General features: G+C 41.3%; 1 protein-coding gene across 1 annotated transcript in view; it reads left to right on the top strand.

Annotated features, from left to right (window-relative positions):
• LOC308395417 (neuronal acetylcholine receptor subunit alpha-7-like) overlaps positions 1 to 19073 on the top strand; it is a 49699-nt gene that overhangs the window by 24288 nt on the left and 6338 nt on the right. Inside the window, exons 4-9 of the mRNA XM_080880268.1 lie at positions 581 to 690; positions 11742 to 11821; positions 12918 to 13085; positions 16139 to 16333; positions 16872 to 16958; positions 18608 to 18717. Coding sequence (XP_080736394.1) covers positions 581 to 690; positions 11742 to 11821; positions 12918 to 13085; positions 16139 to 16333; positions 16872 to 16958; positions 18608 to 18717 — 750 coding nt within the window. The remainder of the gene's footprint in view (positions 1 to 580; positions 691 to 11741; positions 11822 to 12917; positions 13086 to 16138; positions 16334 to 16871; positions 16959 to 18607; positions 18718 to 19073) is intronic.

Here is a 19073-nt window from a genome sequence, read left to right as displayed (position 1 = left end):
ACCAACACTTTACAACAACAACAGACTAACAAAGCAGGATTAATTTATGGAGCACAGCATATTACATTATAACCTAAAATGATCAAGATTATAATAAAAACTTAAAGATCATGACAAATACTTAAATATGGCATGATGTAACTGAGTAAAATATTGGCCTGGACTTGGCTCCAACATCCTGTACACCCTCATCCTCTAGGATCTGCTATAGAAAATCTATCTACAATAACTATTCTTGGTTAATCACCAAACTTTTCAGATCAGTTGAGATGAGGATTCAAATACCATGTGAAACATAAATTAATATCAATGCACATAAAACAGATGGAAATTCCAGCTTATCAGTGGATTTCTTCCTACTGCAGTTTCTGATACTTTTGGTCATTCAAGGGTAAAGCAATAATATGCATGGATATAGTTTCAGTAAAAAATGCTATGAAATACCAGTGATGTGATATATATGCAACTGTACCACGAATATATAGGGTGGGAAAAAGTTTCCTTCACATGTCACTTTTGTTGACCCTCCACTTTTCCATTGCCTTACATAATTTTTTCTAATTTGACACTTTGTTTTCAGCATTGGACAGACATTTACCTCTCATGGAACCCAGACAGCTACCCTGGGGTTCAGAATCTCCGTTTCCCTTCAAATCTAGTGTGGGTCCCAGATATTCTTCTGTACAACAGGTATGTTACATTCTCATCTTTTTGAGTTGGTCTTATCAGGCTAGTGATTGGGTCACTTCATTGCTTTCCAGTAACATTTGTTCATTTATTTTACTGATTAGAACCATGCTCATCTAGCAGATCCAACTATAAGTTAATATATAGATCTTCTAATACCATTAGAAGAACATGCCTTGCTCAAATGGCTTTTAACTATTTCAACCGGAAACAGAAAAAAATCTTCTTTAACAAACAAACAAACAAACAAACAAAAAACTATTCTGACTTTTGACAACTTAAAACTGAATACAATTTGATATATACTTTTTCCATTATCAGTCATAAAGGACTGAGAAAAGAAAATTGTGTTTTTGGACAGAGCGTTCTCACTCCCGAGGCGTAACATGTCGACGTTTTGTCACGTCCCGCGGCGTTCCTGAGGAACGCGAAAGGAGACCTTCGGCGTTCTTATGGTACGCGGCGGGTTATGGCTGGAATCCAGTGCAATGACGCTCCCGCGGGAGTAGACGTTCCAGCCCTGTATTCCAGCCCTAAACCTAACCTTATCCCTGGCCCTGACCATAACCTTATTCCTGACCTTAACCAGGACTTTAATGATGTTAAATAGCGTGTTTCTAAGCGATTTGAAGAATAAGAGCGAACATGTGTAGGTTCAGTCCAGACGGTTCTCATATTTCCTCTTTTTCCGAGGTCGTCATTTAGGAACGTGGTGGGTAGCCGAAAACGTAATATGGTGACGATTTGTCACCTAGCGTAAAATGTTACGCTTTGGGAGTGAGAACGGGTTGTTTTGGAGCTTGCAGAAGCCAAAACTTGAAAGCCATCTTCTGGCTAAAATGTCAATGTGAAGGGTAAAAAACACAATTTTGAAATGACAGCAAATCAATAATCATGACTAGAATTTGTTAGTCCAATTTTGGTAATTAGCAATTTATTTTACCATGTTAAAATACTTATTCATCAATTAATTGGCTACAACAGTAATATAAAAAGCTTACAAACTATTTCAGACCAAATTAAGTAAAACATTTCATAATGTCTTTTCAAACGTAGTTTCTCAGGCAATAGTTGCTAAATTTACCCATTATATAATTTGCAGTCCATGGGCATGACAACTTACACAGTTCTTGGTATTTCACCATTTTGTATTTAAAATTGTTCACATGGTAAAGTGTAGTGAATTAGAGTGGGTATTTAATAAAGTGTACTGACTTTAAGCAAATGATAAGGACAGGCAACCCACATTACAAAACCTCCACTTTGCTGTTAATTACATCATACTGCCCACTAGAATAATCAACACTGTTTCCTCAAATTGATTTTTACCATTTAATTTTTCATTAGATTTCATTATATATTTTGGTTTTTACATTTTCTCTCTTTCGCCATTCTTCTTCTATGTAGAAAAATATGCTTTCTTTTGTGAATGGACACAACACTACACTACATTGCCATGTATCTGTGTATCCAAAAACACAGCAGAATGAAAGATTCTATAGATGAAATATCACTCTGCTTACAGTATCATTTAATTAAATGATCGAGCCAATTCCCTCTTTGGGGAATAAACCATAACTCCTTTTAGGCTTTGCATCTGTTTCCAGTAACAGCATAGGACTCTGACTACTGAAAGCACTGTGCCAAGTGGGTAAAATTGCCAGTGCTTTGGCTAGTTTGAAAACTAATAACGATTCAAGCTTCAGAAGAATAGAGAGAATTTAAGCTATATTCTGTACTACCTTTATTTATTTGGAGAATTCTTCTCTTCTCTTAATTCCATGTTTTAGGCCCTGTCACCGTGGTTGTAGATGAGGTTCAATTCAATAATGAACCACAGGCTCTTGGAAACATCCATCTGAACACGCTCATTTCTTCCTTTATCAAAGAATTGGGCTTTAATAGCACAAAGGGGAAATAATCTGTCTCTTGAACACTGGCTCACTGGCTTCTCTGATACAGAGGTCAATAGAACAGAACCTCTTTTCTTTCAGCATATTTGGCTGGACATGAGGCTCCTGTGCTCATTGTCCTGCTTGGCTAGATTGAAGAAATACAAAGCGCTTGGGCTGCTTTCACAATGTCGTCTAGATCTGGTCAGATTTAAGAAGAATTCAAGCACCTCACATTACTGCCAGTGACTGACTTGATCATTTTCCAGAGTCCTTTGCATTTTGACCTTTTCTGTGGCACCAGTGTTGTCCTCAAACATAACCTGATTTTAGACTTTTATAACATATACTGACAGCTGCCTACACAGTAAACAAATAACACAGAACATTTACCCTTTTGCAAAACAGCTGTGACATAATAAAAATCAACAGCAACACCCAGTGTGCCTCTGTGGGGCACATCAATCATGATTTTGTCTACAAGCATTTGCTGAGAAAAATAGATAAATAAATAAAGTCAATAAATAGTGAAATAATATTCACTTCAGAGAAGAATTTGGTAGGTGTCTTGAAACACTTAAAATTCCTTTGAAAATTGCAGTAAAATATCTTAGGAGTTGCAACAACATAGACAATTTTAGGAAGGTTTTTTTTTTATTTTTTTATTTATTTATTTTATTGGCCATAGTAAGTAATCGTTACAGTTTAAACTGCAAAGTGGAAGACAGTTCTAGTTCTTACTTAAGGATGTCCACTTGCTAAACATTAATCAAAGAAATGTGCAAGGCAAGGCCACTTGAGGAAACGCTGAAGTGGTATTTATATAGTGCTCCAGTTTATGTGACTAAAACAGACAGCTATGTAATTGTGGATCATTATTAACCTGTCAAAACAGATGATATTAAACAGGGCATCAGCGCTTCACTTAACTCCTTGCAGCAATACACTGCTTCTTGCTTACAAAGAAGTAGACTTGCGATGGGAAAAAGACAACAGGACACAAGATAGAGGTAGATTTGACTCCTGATGTTTCTGTTTCAGCTTCTTTAAGTTGATTAAATATTCTTTCATAAGGGAGAGATAGTGACAGATTTACAGCTTACCTATGACTGAGTGTGTCAGGGCTCGTGTGCGGAGGCGAGGAAGGGATGACCCACATGCAGGACTCGTGGTGCAGAACGAGGTTTATTGAATATGTAGACAACAGATGATAGGATGGATGGCTGGCTGGACTTAGCGGACTGGTAGACTGGCTGGCTAACTGACTGACTGGACGGAACACACGACAGAAACAACATCATCAATGACCCGACACTGAATGGGTAGAACAGAGGGCTTAAATACACAGACTGGTGATAATGATGATAATGAGGGACCGGTGAGTACACAGCTGAACATAATGAACTAATGATAATGGGAAGAGGATTGAACATAATACACACAGACCAAGGCTAACACAATAAAACAGGAAGTGGAACAGGCAGTAGATAAACAGTGAGTGTGAACTGAAAACACTGGGTCACCGACCCAGGAACCCTGACAGGACCCCCCCTTCAAAGGCCGGCACCCGACGGCCAAACGAAAAAGAACCAGAACAGGGCGGGCGGAGGGGGCCCAGGACAGAGGGACGGAGGCCACACAGAGACAGTTCGGGTGGGCGGCCACGTGGCCCGAGGCGAGACTGTTCCGGTGGACCGACCGTGCGGAAGGCAACGGCGGTGACGTGGACACAGTTCGGGAGGTCGGCAGTGCGGAAGGCAACGGCGGCCAGTCAGGCGAAGGCGAAGGCGGTCCGGAGGCCGGCCGTGCGGAAGGCAACGGCGGCCACTCAGGCGAAGGCGGTCCGGGGGCCGGCCGTGCGGAAGGCAACGGCGGCCACTCAGGCGAAGGCGGTCCGGGGGCCGGCCGCACGGAAGGCAGCGGCGGCGAAGGAGACGGAGCAGTTCAGGGGGCCGGCCGCGCGGAAGTCAGCGGCGGCTCTCCAGTTTTAGGCGTGCTGGCCATGGCCCGGTGGGCACAGGACCAGACGAGGCAGGATCAGGCGAAGCACAGGCCGGAGCTGCAGCAGGCGAAATAAAAGCCAAAGTCGAGGCCGGGCCAGACGAGGACGAAGGCTCCGAGGCCGGGCCAGACGAGGACGAAGCAGAGCTAGGTGACAGCGAGGCATGAGGCTGGTGCGGTTCCCCTGAACCCCCAGTTGACGAAGAAGGTTGCCGGACGGGCTCCTCGGGCCCTCCAGCCGACGAGGCATGAGGCTGGTGCGGTTCTCCTGAACCCCCAGCTGACGAGGAAGGTTGCCGGACGGGCTCCTCGAGCCCTCCAGCCGACGAGGCATGAGGCTGGTGCGGTTCTCCTGAACCCCCAGCTGACGAGGAAGGTTGCCGGACGGGCTCCTCGGGCCCTCCAGCTGACGAGGCATGAGGCTGGTGCGGTTCTCCTGAACCCCCAGCTGACGAGGAAGGTTGCCGGACGGGCTCCTCGGGCCCTCCAGCGAAAACGGTCTCAGAACCAGTGGGCACTGGAGCCCCTGGCACACACAGGACAGGGCCAGCGGGTGCGGAAACCCCTGGCTGAGGAGCGGCCGGGCCAGCGGGTGCGGAAACCCCTGGCTGAGGAGCGGCCGGGCCAGCGGGTGCGGAAACCCCTGGCTGGGCAGCAGGGTAGCTCACAGCAGGCTCTGGGTACTGAACAGGTTGGTGGACGGGCGACTGGACTACTGGTGACTGGACAGGAGGCGACTGGGCTACGGGTGACTGGACAGGAGGCGACTGGGCTACGGGTGACTGGACAGGAGCGGACTGGAGAGCAGGTGAGTGAACTGACGGGGCTGGAAGCTGAACAGCAGGTGAGGCTGACGACGGAGCTGAGGTTGGTGTGGCTAATGGCTGGGCTACAGACTGAGCTAATGAGGGAGATAAAGCTACAGCCTGAGCTAGTAAGGCCGGTGCCTGAGCAGGGGACACTTCAGCCAGCCTAACCAGGGATAAAGCTAGTGCGTGAAAGGCTGGGTCAGGAGGTGGATGAAGTGGTGGACTGATTAGCTCTTCCGTGCCTCCAGAGCGTGAGGGCACTGGCTGGAGAGCCTCAGCTGAGTCTCTAGGGGGGTCAGACTGGATCCTGGCCGTCCTCAGCCTAGGTGCTGGGACAGGCACGGGAGGTGGCTGGACACCAGTCACCCCCACTCGAGAAACCGAAGCGGGTGTGGCGGTAGACTGGGTCGCAGCTGCCCTCCTCCTGGGAGCTGGCACTGGTGTGGGGGTAGACTGACTGACGGGAGTGGAGATAATGACTGGGTGTGTGATGTTAGCAGGTTTATTGGGGATTGTTCTGGTTTTCCTGCCACCACTATTTACAGTCTTTGGGAGAGCAGAGCAGAACAAATCTTCCCAGTCCACAGAATCTTCCAGGAGGGAAACATCCCACGAATCAGAGATGGGGTTATTGTGCGTTTTGAGTGAATAATCAGATGGTGAGTGCGAAAAACAGTCACTGGAGCTCACCATCGGGAGTGGCTGAAAGTGGTCCGTTTTATGGCGGCGTGTGCGCCGATTTCTCCGGGAGGAGGAAGCGGGCGGGGTACACGTCCGAGCCTCTGGCACGGGAGCCTCTGTTGAGCCGAGGTGGAAGACGGAGCCGCTGTGCCGTGGCGAGGTTGAAGGTCCGGTGAATGAGGCAGGTGATGTGTGAGCGTGGAGCGGAGTGGCGAGAGAGGGAGCGGCCGAAGCGCGGCGTGAAACGTCCACTCTCCGCGGCAGATGCTCCGGTGCAGGTGAGGCAGCAGGTGGGGGAACGCGGCGTCTCCGAGGCCCGCCCAGAGCCAAGCGAGTGCCCTCGAAGACGTGCTCTCGCTCCGCGAAGAGCCGCTGTCTCTCCTTGAGTTTTTCAGCCCACAAGGAGAGCGCTAGCTCCTGCCGCTCGTAGAGGTCCGAGTCCGCTGGGTCAAAAGCGTGTCTTCTTGGCACGGGGCGGGTCATTCTGTCAGGGCTCGTGTGCGGAGGCGAGGAAGGGATGACCCACATGCAGGACTCGTGGTGCAGAACGAGGTTTATTGAATATGTAGACAACAGATGATAGGATGGATGGCTGGCTGGCTGGACTTAGCGGACTGGTAGACTGGCTGGCTAACTGACTGACTGGACGGAACACACGACAGAAACAACATCATCAATGACCCGACACTGAATGGGTAGAACAGAGGGCTTAAATACACAGACTGGTGATAATGATGATAATGAGGGACCGGTGAGTACACAGCTGAACATAATGAACTAATGATAATGGGAAGAGGATTGAACATAATACACACAGACCAAGGCTAACACAATAAAACAGGAAGTGGAACAGGCAGTAGATAAACAGTGAGTGTGAACTGAAAACACTGGGTCACCGACCCAGGAACCCTGACAGAGTGAGAGAGAATGAGTGAGAAAGAGGGATGGAAGCAAGAGCTCTGGGTGTCTACAAGGGATGATACAGAACATTAAGCGGCTTACAGTAGGGATAACTGATAATAATCAATATGCTCCTGACAGAGACCTAGATTGTAAATGACATTCTTCATGGATTCAACATAAATCTGGAGTAAAATCATTTACTCTTATTTTTATGAATCAAGAAAGCAAGCATGAGAGGAGATTAAAATTATGAGAAGATGTAGTTTTACAAATCCCTAATGGGAAACTAGGTCAGTGCAGTGGCAAGGCTTTAGCACACATTTTTTTTTAAATTCAAAGTGACAGGACCACCCTCATTCCACCCACACCAAATCTCGACATTAAACCTCTATCCCCCATGTCAGAGAGATTTACCACTTCACTGCTAAGGGTTAGTAGGTAATGGGCATTGCAGGTTTTGGTTGCATAGGGAACAATCTAATGTATTTACCAACTTGTCAGATGTCAATTATTGGTATCCTTCACTCCCAGAAGGAATCACATCAAATGATCTTTTCAAAATTAAGATACTTTTAGGTCAGGATCTGCCCACTTTGTGTCACAAATGTTTACTGTCTTTACTACTATGCCCCTTAAACACAACATGAAAGCCATGGGAATCAGGACTGTTGGGCCAGCTGACAATAAGCTACAATGGTATACACTGGAGCCAGCTGAGGTGGTTCGGGCATCTGACAAGGATGCCTCCTGGGTGAGGTGTTCCGGGCATGTCCCGCCGGGAGAAGGCCCCGGGGCAGACCCAGGACACGCTGGAGAGATTATATCTCTCAGCTGGCCTGGGAACGCCTTGGTGTTCCCCCGGATAAGCTGGAGGAGATGGCTGGGGAGAGGGAGGTCTGGGCCTCTCTGCTTAGGCTGCTGCCCCCGCGACCCGGCCTTGGATAAAGCAGATGAAGATGGATGGATGGATGGTATACATAGACCTTAAGTCAATCTTCAGACCATTCAGCCCTTTGTGCAAAAAATAAATTCTTATTTATTTATTTTATCACAGACAGCATGATGATGATGGCAGCGTAAAGTGCGCTCCTTCCCAAGTGGTGGACTCTAATGCAAGTGCACATTTCTAGTAGATTATATTCTGGATTGTGGATATTCAGAAATGCTACAAGTTCCAAGTCTTTAGCCATGGTTGACACTTCACTTGACCTTTCTTTCATCTGACCCTGGTCAGAGTAAAACCTGGATCAAGCATCTTTGCTTTGGTCCCATCAGCCTCACATCAGCCCCTAAGATTTACAAAGTCTAAGCCCAGGTCAACCATGCTCATGTTCAACCCTCAAGGTAAGTCTGGGACTATGAAGTCTGACTGGCAATGTAGAATGTCTCCTCTCTGGTGGGGAAGACGCAGCAGACAGTATAGGAAGTGAAAAGATACCAATGATCATATTCCTTCTACTGGTGTAGAGGTGTTTAGTTGGACTTTTATCTGAGAGAACAAAAAGGGTAAACCCTATGCAGCTGCACTTCTCAAAAAGGGTGATTATTTTTTTATGCTTATGAAGCAAAAACCAGTTCAAAGAATTTCATCTTATTGGAGTCTCTGAGTGGGACATTAAGGATTCCTGGCTCAGGACTTGTATCAGATACTGTTTGATCATAAGGTAGTTCATACAACAACACCTTAGGACAAAGATCAGTGGATTGACTTTGATATTATTTCAGAGAATGTGCATTTTAATGTACCACTTTTTGTATCCTGGATAGTCTTTTTCTGTTTCTTTTTTCTAAAGAAAGTTAGTGACTTTGACTTAGTCAAGAATTTTTGAACACTAGGTCCAGAAAGTAGGGACAGTTGTAATTTTGTATTTGCTTGTGTCAGCACATAAACAAATCAATAATCTCCTCACATGAATAAAATATGAATACAATGACAATTCCTCTCTGTCAAAGACATGGATTTGAATATTTCATCATTTATAGATATCTGGAAAGCTTGAATACAAAAAGACTAAGCTTTCTACTTTTCCCATGTAAATAGTATAGACCATTTATCTGTAAAGAAGCATTACTTTTTTATATTATAGCTAGTTATCTAAAAGATAAATTGCTGACACACACTACAACAGTGTTTGACAAGAATGATATGTCAGTCCAGACCGTGTCATTGCATTTCTCCACTGACTATTGAAACCAGACTTCATATTCTATACTGCTATGTGAGAAACATATTTAAAGTTACAGTGCAGTAATGACCAATTTAATTTAAGTAATACTTTACTTCCATTTATGATTTATACATTTTCTTTTTCACTTTTAATACTGGGATATTACACTTTTGGAATTATTTATTGCTATAAAGTAAAGTTTTTGAAGAATCCCATTAAGAAAAAACTCAATAAAAAGTCAATTGGGATTTAAGACATATTGTAGTTTTCATGTGATCTTTTATTAATATGTGATCTAATTAAATGCGGTTAAAGTTATACATCAAGGAATCATTAATGCCTGGGTCTCTGTGTGCTGTACATTATTCAAGTCATTGTCTTTCATATTAAACATTTATATTGGCATTTTGAGAGAGGGTTTAGTAAATGAAAAATGAAATGTTTTTATTTCAATTTTTAATGCTTTAATTTGTCCATGTGAGGTAGATGTATTCCAGATACCATTACAAGGCTAAATGCTAAGATCATTTATTCTAGGCAATGGATGAGAGCTACTCTGAAATATTCTCACAGTCTCTGTCTTCCACCCTTTAAGTGAAATAAATGATTAGATATAAATTATGGATGTAGCATTATAAATCTGCATCCATTAAAGCTTTGTCCTGTTACACGTCTTCTGGATTCAGTCCCAAAAACTTTACTAAAATCTATACTCCACCCACAAAGCAAAAAGCTTGTCAGAAGAATTTGAAATGTTGTTTAAATGTTCCTCACTCTCCAGTTGCATATAGTCTCATGCTACAAGCAGTAAATATTTACTAATGGAAAATAACAGTGCGGTTTGAACTGTTGTCTGAGTTGCATTAACATTCATTCATCCTTTAAAATGAGATATATTGAGTTGCCAGTGCACCTCATTCAGTTTTCCTTTTTAAGAGGTCACAGCATACTGAAATATGTGAATTAAATATTATACTTGTTATGAATACATGGATAAATAGGTATAATTGTATGCCATTTACCGGTTCATTACTTTTGCAAGGAGGCTGTTTTCAGTCCATATGCTTTGTCCATTTGGTAGTTTTTCCCCTTCTTTTCCATCTCATTATCCAGCATAAACAAAACTCAAAAGTGTTTACAACCGTGATAGGGTATACTTATACACAGGAGGCTTTGAGCTAAATGATAAAATTATATGCTAATTACTCATGATGACCGTGCTAACATACTCAGATGCTTGGCAATTTAGTTTAGTTCTTTCCATTTGATGACCTCATTGACAAGTTTTGACATCTGACAAGTATATTTCAATCAAGATGTGTTTTAATGAGTCAACAGATTTTTTCAAGCTAATCCCTACCCATCCATTCACTTCCACTTATCCTTTCCAGGGTCGAGGGGGGCGCTGGAGCATATCCCAGCTGTCATAGGGCGAGAGGCGGGGTACACCCTGGACAGGTCGCCAGTCTGTCGCAGGGCTAACACATAGAGACACAGACAACCATTCGCACTCACATTCACTCACAGATTCAGTCTAGAATTTATTAAAAGCTACACTTTTTTATATTTTTCACATGCTTACTTTTACAACAATGAATAGAGGTCACTGTTGCTCGCACAGTGAAATTGGCTTCAAAGAACATGCTTCACCAAAAAGTCATAGTGATTGCTTTGATTACTCACAGTTGCCTGTGATTTTGCATGTTTGACCTCAAATACTTGGTAACTACTAGCTGAGGGACAGTAACACTTGAGTTTTACTACAACTGAGAGATTAGCTGCACAAGTCTGTCACTTCCATGGTTATTCCACTGGTCATTGACCAGTCTCTGCACCTGCAACTGTTTTCCTAGTGACACCCTCCATCAACCTCCATCATCCACTTGCAACCTGCCAGTTCCCAGATGGGTCCTGACCAGTCTGTAGAGCTGTATGACTGGGGCATTGTTAATTTTATCCCACATTGCAACCATAATTGTTAAGACACCTACAATGAATGAAGTTAATGTCACATACTAATCTCAACATAATATGAGTCAGTGGTAGCTCACTATCTAACAGTGGCATGGTTTAATTTGACTGTTAGATGTTAATTAGTTGTTGGTATATTAAACTGTCAGTGTAGAAGACTTTATTATTAGCATGTGTGTTGTCAGAAGCTCAATAGATACAATTTCAGCATGACACAATCAAATCAGCCTAACAAAGCAAAAGTATTCTTCAACTGACTTCTCAGATACTCTTCTGGTTATTTTTACTCTCTGAAAGAAACATTAATCAGTTTTTGTGTTCCAGAGATTTTGAGCATGCGAAATAGATAATCCCTGGTCTGCTTGAAGGACGTCTTGGTAACAGACGACCGTGTTTATTTAACATGATGAGCAAAATTAAACACACTCTGTCTGGATCTTCACTAATCCCCCTTGTCTCTGCCTTCTGTCACCTTCATTTACCACTTGATGTTTTTTTGTCTATCTTTACTTTTGTAGTTGACTCTGACTCAGCTTAATAACTTCTATTCTCTTCTTTCTGTGTGTTTTTCTCTTCCATTTAATTGTTATGATAAAATGCCCCATTTAACTACTCTTGTCCCCCTATAGTGCTGATGAGAGGTTTGATGCCACGTTCCATACAAATGTGCTGGTCAATGCTTCAGGAGCTTGTCAGTACATTCCACCAGGTGAGACATCCCAGATATTTCTATATTCTTACACTACCGTCCCACACTACTCCCAACATGCTAAATCCAAATTGTCATCATCTTAGGGACATCATTATCTCAACATCATCATTACTGTTATCACTGCCATCAACACCCTTCTCATTCTCACCTCACTGTTCTGGTGAACAATCTCTATTCAGATTCCCAAGACAATGTCATTTTACAATCACTGAACATTAGAGACTGTTTCCACTTCCTCCACATACCAAAGTTTTTCCATTTGATATAGATCTAGTGACTCGGGGGGCCATGGAAGATCACTGAACTCACTTTCTTGTTCACAAAGACAGAATTGGATTGCTGTCTTGCATTGTTTTACTGCAACAGCCATTGGAAGATGGTAAATTATGGGTATAAGAAATATATGGTCAGCAAAAATATTCAGACTATAGCATGCAGACATACAAGTTCAAGTTTGCAGAGAAAACTGTTATACCACTACAACCAACTTGGATTATTAACACAAGCTAGCTCTAGCCTCAGCATTGTCTTCTTGGCTGACAGGAGAAGAGCGCGTCATGGTCTTCCATTTATTATGCTTTCTAAAGGGCTTACCATCATCTTTCTGTCAGCTTTAACTAGTGTCACCATTCTCTTTTAGTCTTTTACATGCACTTTTCTGTTTGCAGAACTGCTGCTCACTGAGCAATTTTTGTAAACTCTGGAGATTGTTCTGGTGAAAATCTCAGGAGATCAGCAATTTCAGACTCACTCAAACTACCCTGCCTGGCATCAGCAAAGATGCCATGGCCACTGAACTCAAATACTCCCCCCCCCCACCCCATCTAATGTTTGATATAACACTAACTAAAGCTCTTGATCTGTTTCTAGATCAGTATTTTTTGAATCGCAAAGCTGATGTTTATTTGTATTCTAAAAGGATATCAGTGCCTATAATAAATGGCTTGGAATATACTAGATTTTAGTATCAGAGAAGCATTTATTTAAAGTATGTTTAAGTAAAAATTGTCATGTAGAAGTAACTTTTTATTATTTTAAAAATAAATATTTACATAAAAAAACTGATTGGTTTCTAAAAGTAATTTATCTGCAGGTATCTTGAAGAGTACCTGCTACATCGACGTTCGGTGGTTCCCGTTTGATATTCAGAAGTGTGACCTGAAATTTGGTTCCTGGACCCACAATGGTTGGTTGCTGGATCTCCAGATGATGGAAGTCGATGTCTCTACATATATACCCAATGGGGAGTGGGACCTTGTTGGTAAGAACGAAAACAAAATGTCATGCATAGATGCTGAATAAGAAAGACCCTGATAAGACTCTCACTGAGATTCAGCATTAACTATGTGAAACATCCAATCAGTGTCACACACAGCAGGTGTTTCAGCTGTGTTTCTTTCTTTGTAAGATGCCACTCTCTTAGTCAATCAGTCCACAACGAAGGGGTCTTTAGATGGTGTGAATAATGCAGCTTCTATTTACTATAGTACTAAATAAATCTTCAACAAATTCTGTTTCTGACAGCATTTCTGTACAATACAGGTGATGCTAATTTCAAATACTGATCACAACAGGTAGGCTAGCAAAGCTAAAAATAAAATCCATCAGAAGTAGTTAAAAAGAACTCTCTCAGTTCATACCTTCAAGCCTTTCAGAAGCATCTAGGAAATGACTCCAGCATTTTGCCTACAGTTAGGGTTAGGGTTGATGACTCAAATGGATAAAGCATATCAAAAAACATGGAAAGTTGCCCATCAAAGTGCCGTTTAAAATCATCCTCCTAACTTTATCCCTCATCCTATCAATATTTTTACCGTATATATTCCACTGCTTGTGTCTCCATATGGAAATAAGGTTTGGGTGTTAATCGGAGGCCAATGGAATAATTTCCAGACACAAACTGACTAACACACAGAGTTGGTGCACCCAGCTGGCTGGGGGAATAGATGGGGGGTTGTGAGTGTGTGTGGTGACAGCTGGCCTAGGGATGGTTCACTTAATTCAGGCACAGCCAGGCAGCTAGCTGGCCAAGAACACACACTGTCCTGGTGCCTTAGAACATGCCCATGTTCATGCAAGAGTGCAAACACACACTCAAAAGCAAGCAGACACGCATTGTTTCACTGTCTCAGGGGGTAACTCATTAAATTAAGCCATTCCTGAGCCCATTAACCTAATCTGAACTATCACAACTGAATGCCTCACCCCCACCCTTCACCTATTTATAACCTTTACCCTAAAACCAACTCTTATCCCCAAAAAGCAGTCTGGACCCTTTGGGACTGCACTTTTAAGTCTCTAGGGTGACACACGTTCCCATGGGTTAGTGTTCTGTCAGGTTAAAGTCCCTAAAGGGAATGGAGGACATGACCCCATACAAGTGAGCGCACGCACACGCGCACACACACACACACACACACACACACACACACACACACACACACACACACACACACACACACACACACACACACACAAGATCTGGTAAATGCATCTGCAGGTCTACAATCCATCAAATTAATAGAAACTAACAAAGGCTATTTCTCTTCGGCAAGCGGGTGACAAGAGTTTTAAATGAAATGAAATTGAATCCGAGCAATCAATTTAAACTGAATTCCTATAGGAAGTAAGGCTCACACACGCAGTGATAATATCAAGTGTTTTCTGTTACTGACTTGAAAAAAGTTGTGCATTTTGACTGTATTGTTGATTGTGTCATTTTCACAATCAATTAATTGCTATTAGAGGTGTATAATGCTGGGTAAACCATACACAGGCAGCACTCTTGTGGGTTGACTTTTATTCATCACTGATTGTTGATTGTAAGCTACACATGACTGCCTGGCAGTCACACATACTCACACAGAGGTCCTTGATTGATGATATTAATCCAGAGGACAAGCTAACATTGTCTGCATTCCACCTTAAAATGATTATACATATGAAATAGATCTGCTATTGTTACTGATCATTTAGCTATACAATTGTTCTTGTACTTGTAGTTTTTCTGACTATGGCCAGGCCAATGTGATGTTGATTTCTGTTACTGACCTTTTAAAAATCAAAATATATCTATGCCAACAACAAAGATAAAACTATAGTGTTGAACATGGCAGATGACTGCTTTTTGGAGATGTAGCTGGGTAATCTGAAGCATTTACTAACATTTGCAGGTTTTAACATTTTGTGGCAGTCCTTTACTCTTGCTCGGCATATAATACAACCAATGATCATGGCACAATGCATTGCAGCTACAGCTAACTTTCCACAATCTCCAAAGATAATTTTATTTGAAACTATTTAAATTACAGCTAAAGATAAATACACGCTCCTTTTAGTTTTTGTTTATTTGTTTTTTACAAAAACAGAGTTACTGTTCAGATATATATTCTATATTTTCACTTTTTAGTCACCATGAAATGAACTTGAACATAAAATAAACTTTAGTGACTGCTTTTTAATGTCATTTTACTGTTTTCATTTAATTTTTTGTCTACCCTTACTTGTTTTGATACGTTGAACTAGTACTGTGTACAAAAGGTGCCTTTCAAATATGCTGTAAGGAACAGGAACTGTTGTTTGTCTGTAAAATAGATGTGGAAGTATTCATAAATTTTAATAGTTTATATTTGAAAGTTATCAAGCTGGTTTTGATCAAACAAATTCCAATAACAGGATGAAAAGATGGCCAGCTGGTCAGCAAACAGATTCAAAAGCCAATTACTGCTCTCAACAAATGGCTGTCATTTTAAAGCCATGAACTTGCAACTTCTATTTCAGTCTCTACTGTATGAGCAATTCTTTATACTGATTATAACTTCCTGCTAAACAAACAGGTGGAATGGATTTGAGATTATTAGGCACAAGTTGATTTTCTTTTGTTTTTGTTTTTTTCAAAGCAAGCTGCTTCCCAACATGATTAACTAAATTCCAGTCTGGACAAAATAATATTAATCTGATTGGTTAAAGTCTACAAATTTATGAAATACAGAAATTGAAAGAAGAAGAAAAAAGTACTATTATCATATTCATAAGTTTCCAACATCTTCTATAAAAAGTACAAGTTGGCTTTCCATAAAATGTAAAACATTATACTTCTACAAGTATTTTGCCTGTATTTATTTACATTTTAACTAATGCCTTTTTGTTAACAAGGCCATACATGAAGTATGAAGAAATGTGCATTATTGGCTTATTTTACTGTTTATAAAAAAATATTCAGTCAAGCAGAAGAAAGAACTGGACCATTATTTCATAATTCTGTGTTTTTGACCTCTAAACTGACACCTTTTTACCCCTTAATATGTCTCCCAGGTGTACCAGCAAAGCGTAATGAGCTGTATTATGACTGCTGCAAGGAGCCCTACCCCGATGTGACGTTCACAGTCACTATGCGCCGCAGGACTCTTTATTATGGCTTAAACCTGCTCATCCCCTGTGTGCTCATCTCTGGTCTGGCACTGTTGGTCTTTCTGCTCCCTGCTGACTCTGGAGAAAAGATCTCACTGGGTACAGAGGATCACATACACATCAGGCCATCCTTGCACACAAAGACACAGATACACAGTTTCACGCAGAGGGACAATGATTCATGATTATATTCATACATGTAGACAAAAATGTGCCTTTCTCCCCTACTTTGGTCATCTCTGCCCACCAGACTGCAATTGCTTACCCATTTATTTGTCTTTGCTTTATGCTAGCGCTGACATTATTGCTTTGAATAAGCATTTGCTTTGAATTCTGTTCCTTAGCAGATGAACAAAAGCACCACTGTTAACGCAGCAAAGATAATCATGTGGACCTGAAAATGCCAGCTTGTTTCAAAATGCCATTCCGTGAGACAGGGCTGCACTAAATAGAAATGAGACAGTGCTCCTTTGACGGTGGATAAGATAGTAAATATTCCAAAAATAAATTCATAGCTTTTGTCACCTGTTTTGAAGACAACCAGCTGCATTTATTTTGAGTTCTCTCAAGTCACAATTTAACAGCAATAGAGATGTTTGATGAAATAATGTATCTAATGTGTGTCTGCCCTTTTTAGGCATAACGGTACTGCTGTCTCTGACAGTGTTCATGTTACTGGTAGCAGAGATCATGCCTGCCACTTCAGACTCAGTTCCTCTAATTGGTAAGACAATATTCAGCTCCTCGTAATGCTTTTATTGGTAATTATTTAATTGTTGGTTTAAAAACAACATTAAAGCAATTGTGAATTGTGAAGGTTTTCACAGGAACCTATGCAGTCTGAGTATGCACATCCCTCGATTCAGTGGCTTGTAGAACAACATTTAGCAGCAATAACTTGAAGCACTGATTGGTTTTCTATATGACTTCACTAGTCTCTAAAATAATTGTGAAGAAATCTTCTTTGCAAGGTTTATGGGGAGTTCTTTTAGGGTCTTATCATACCACTTCATTTGCTGAGTCAACTGCTAAAACTTCTGCTTTAATAGAAGCAATTGCAATTGTTGATAATCAGTTAACCAAGTCCATTTACACAGTAGTGCATAGAGACTGTACTCTGGTGTCCACCTAAAGACATGGATGTTAATTGGTGATTCTAAATTGGTTATGGATGCCAACACTAGAAAATGTTATTTAAATCACAATCTAATATTTCCATTTTCAAACATCCAAGAGCTAAAATGTGTGCTATTTTTAGTTTATTTTTAATTGATGGAATTGTTTTTACAATAAATAGGTAAGAAAATTATAATATATCATGACTTGCCCAAAAGGTGGAAAAGGTATAAAGTGCCACAGTGAGGGTAGTGGGTCAGTATGGAGATTTTATTTTCTCAATTTACTGTTCAGAGAGAAAACCATGGAAAGTTGCTGGATGAAAAGAATAATTTACCCAGGAGACAGTTGGCTACAATAGGTTAGAGTGTCAAAATAGATCGTTATGCCTCATACTCACATCACAGGGCAGTCTGTAGCAGAAAACATTCTTTGCACAGATGGACTGATATGTTGTGGCTGTGGGCGGGTTCTAAAGAGTGTGGGGTGGGTGTTTGCTTGCTGATGCAGTATGTGAAGATTATATTCAGCGTAGGAGATAAACAGTTGTGTTGCATAAGACCATACTGATGCAGACAGGGGAAGACAAGGCAGCAGACTTTAAGAAGGGAGGAGAAGCTGCAGATAGGGCTGCTGCCCTGCATCATCTGGCAGCTCAGTGATGTAAAACAAAGCCAAGAGAAAACACGCCTTTTAGAGTAGATGTTTAACACACTACAGATACTGTATATCAGAGATAATAGATAAAAGACAAAAATGTCTTTGACATTTACTATCAGAGGTTATCATACAATTCCAATTATATTGTGACACGGAAACGTATAATTTCATTAGCCCGCCTTTCTACTTAATCGCTGACATCACAGCTGCATCAGAATGTGTTTGAAAAACATGCTTTCCTACATGGAAAGGATATGCATTTTTATGTCCCTGTGTGTCTTCCAGTGCCTCCAAGGCTGTTATGTCTTTTGGCTACATTTTACATTAACAAAAAAGATGTTAGTCATCCTCTTAACCGCCCCTGGGGTGTTATGACCTTAGATTTGTTGACAGGGATCATTTCTTCACTGAATAATCAACCAGCTACCTTACTTGGTGACAGTGATGATGCTTTCTAATCTAATAATTTTAAAATGACCATTTCACTTATATATTTAAATAAATAAATCATTCAGTAACAGACTACAATATCTACTAACAAGCCATGTGTCCTTTATTGAAATTGCAATATACTGATTTGTTCGTATTCTTCTTCAGCTCAGTATTTTGCTAGCACCATGATGATTGTGGGATTGTCGGTGGTGGTAACTGTTCTGGTTCTGCAATTCCACCACCATGACCCCCACGGAGGAAAAATGCCTAAATGGGTGAGTTCAATAAGGGGAAAAAAGAGACAATTTAATTACAGTATTATTTCAATAACCACCTCTCTAAAACTGTTTCCAAGCTTTGATGTGCCCCTCTTTACAAGTTGAAAAAGGTTAGTTCTTGCAACAAAAAGGGTACGCATCATTAGCACAATAACAATAACAGATCCTTCTTTGTTTAGTAAAAAAAAAAAAACCATAAAAAAAAAAATTGACTCTCCTTAGTTTCACATCATATTTTTCACCTGACAACCACTGCTCTAACATAATGCATAGAGGTACAGCCGCTGAGCCAGTATAAGTCCATTTTATTTTCGAGTTTGTTTGTGTAAGGACATGACACCAAGATCTTACAC

The sequence above is a fragment of the Rhamphochromis sp. 'chilingali' genome, assembly GCF_963969265.1.
Source record: "Rhamphochromis sp. 'chilingali' genome assembly, chromosome: 4".
NCBI lineage: Eukaryota > Metazoa > Chordata > Actinopteri > Cichliformes > Cichlidae > Rhamphochromis > Rhamphochromis sp. 'chilingali'.
This window is presented reverse-complemented; position numbering and strand designations above follow the sequence as displayed.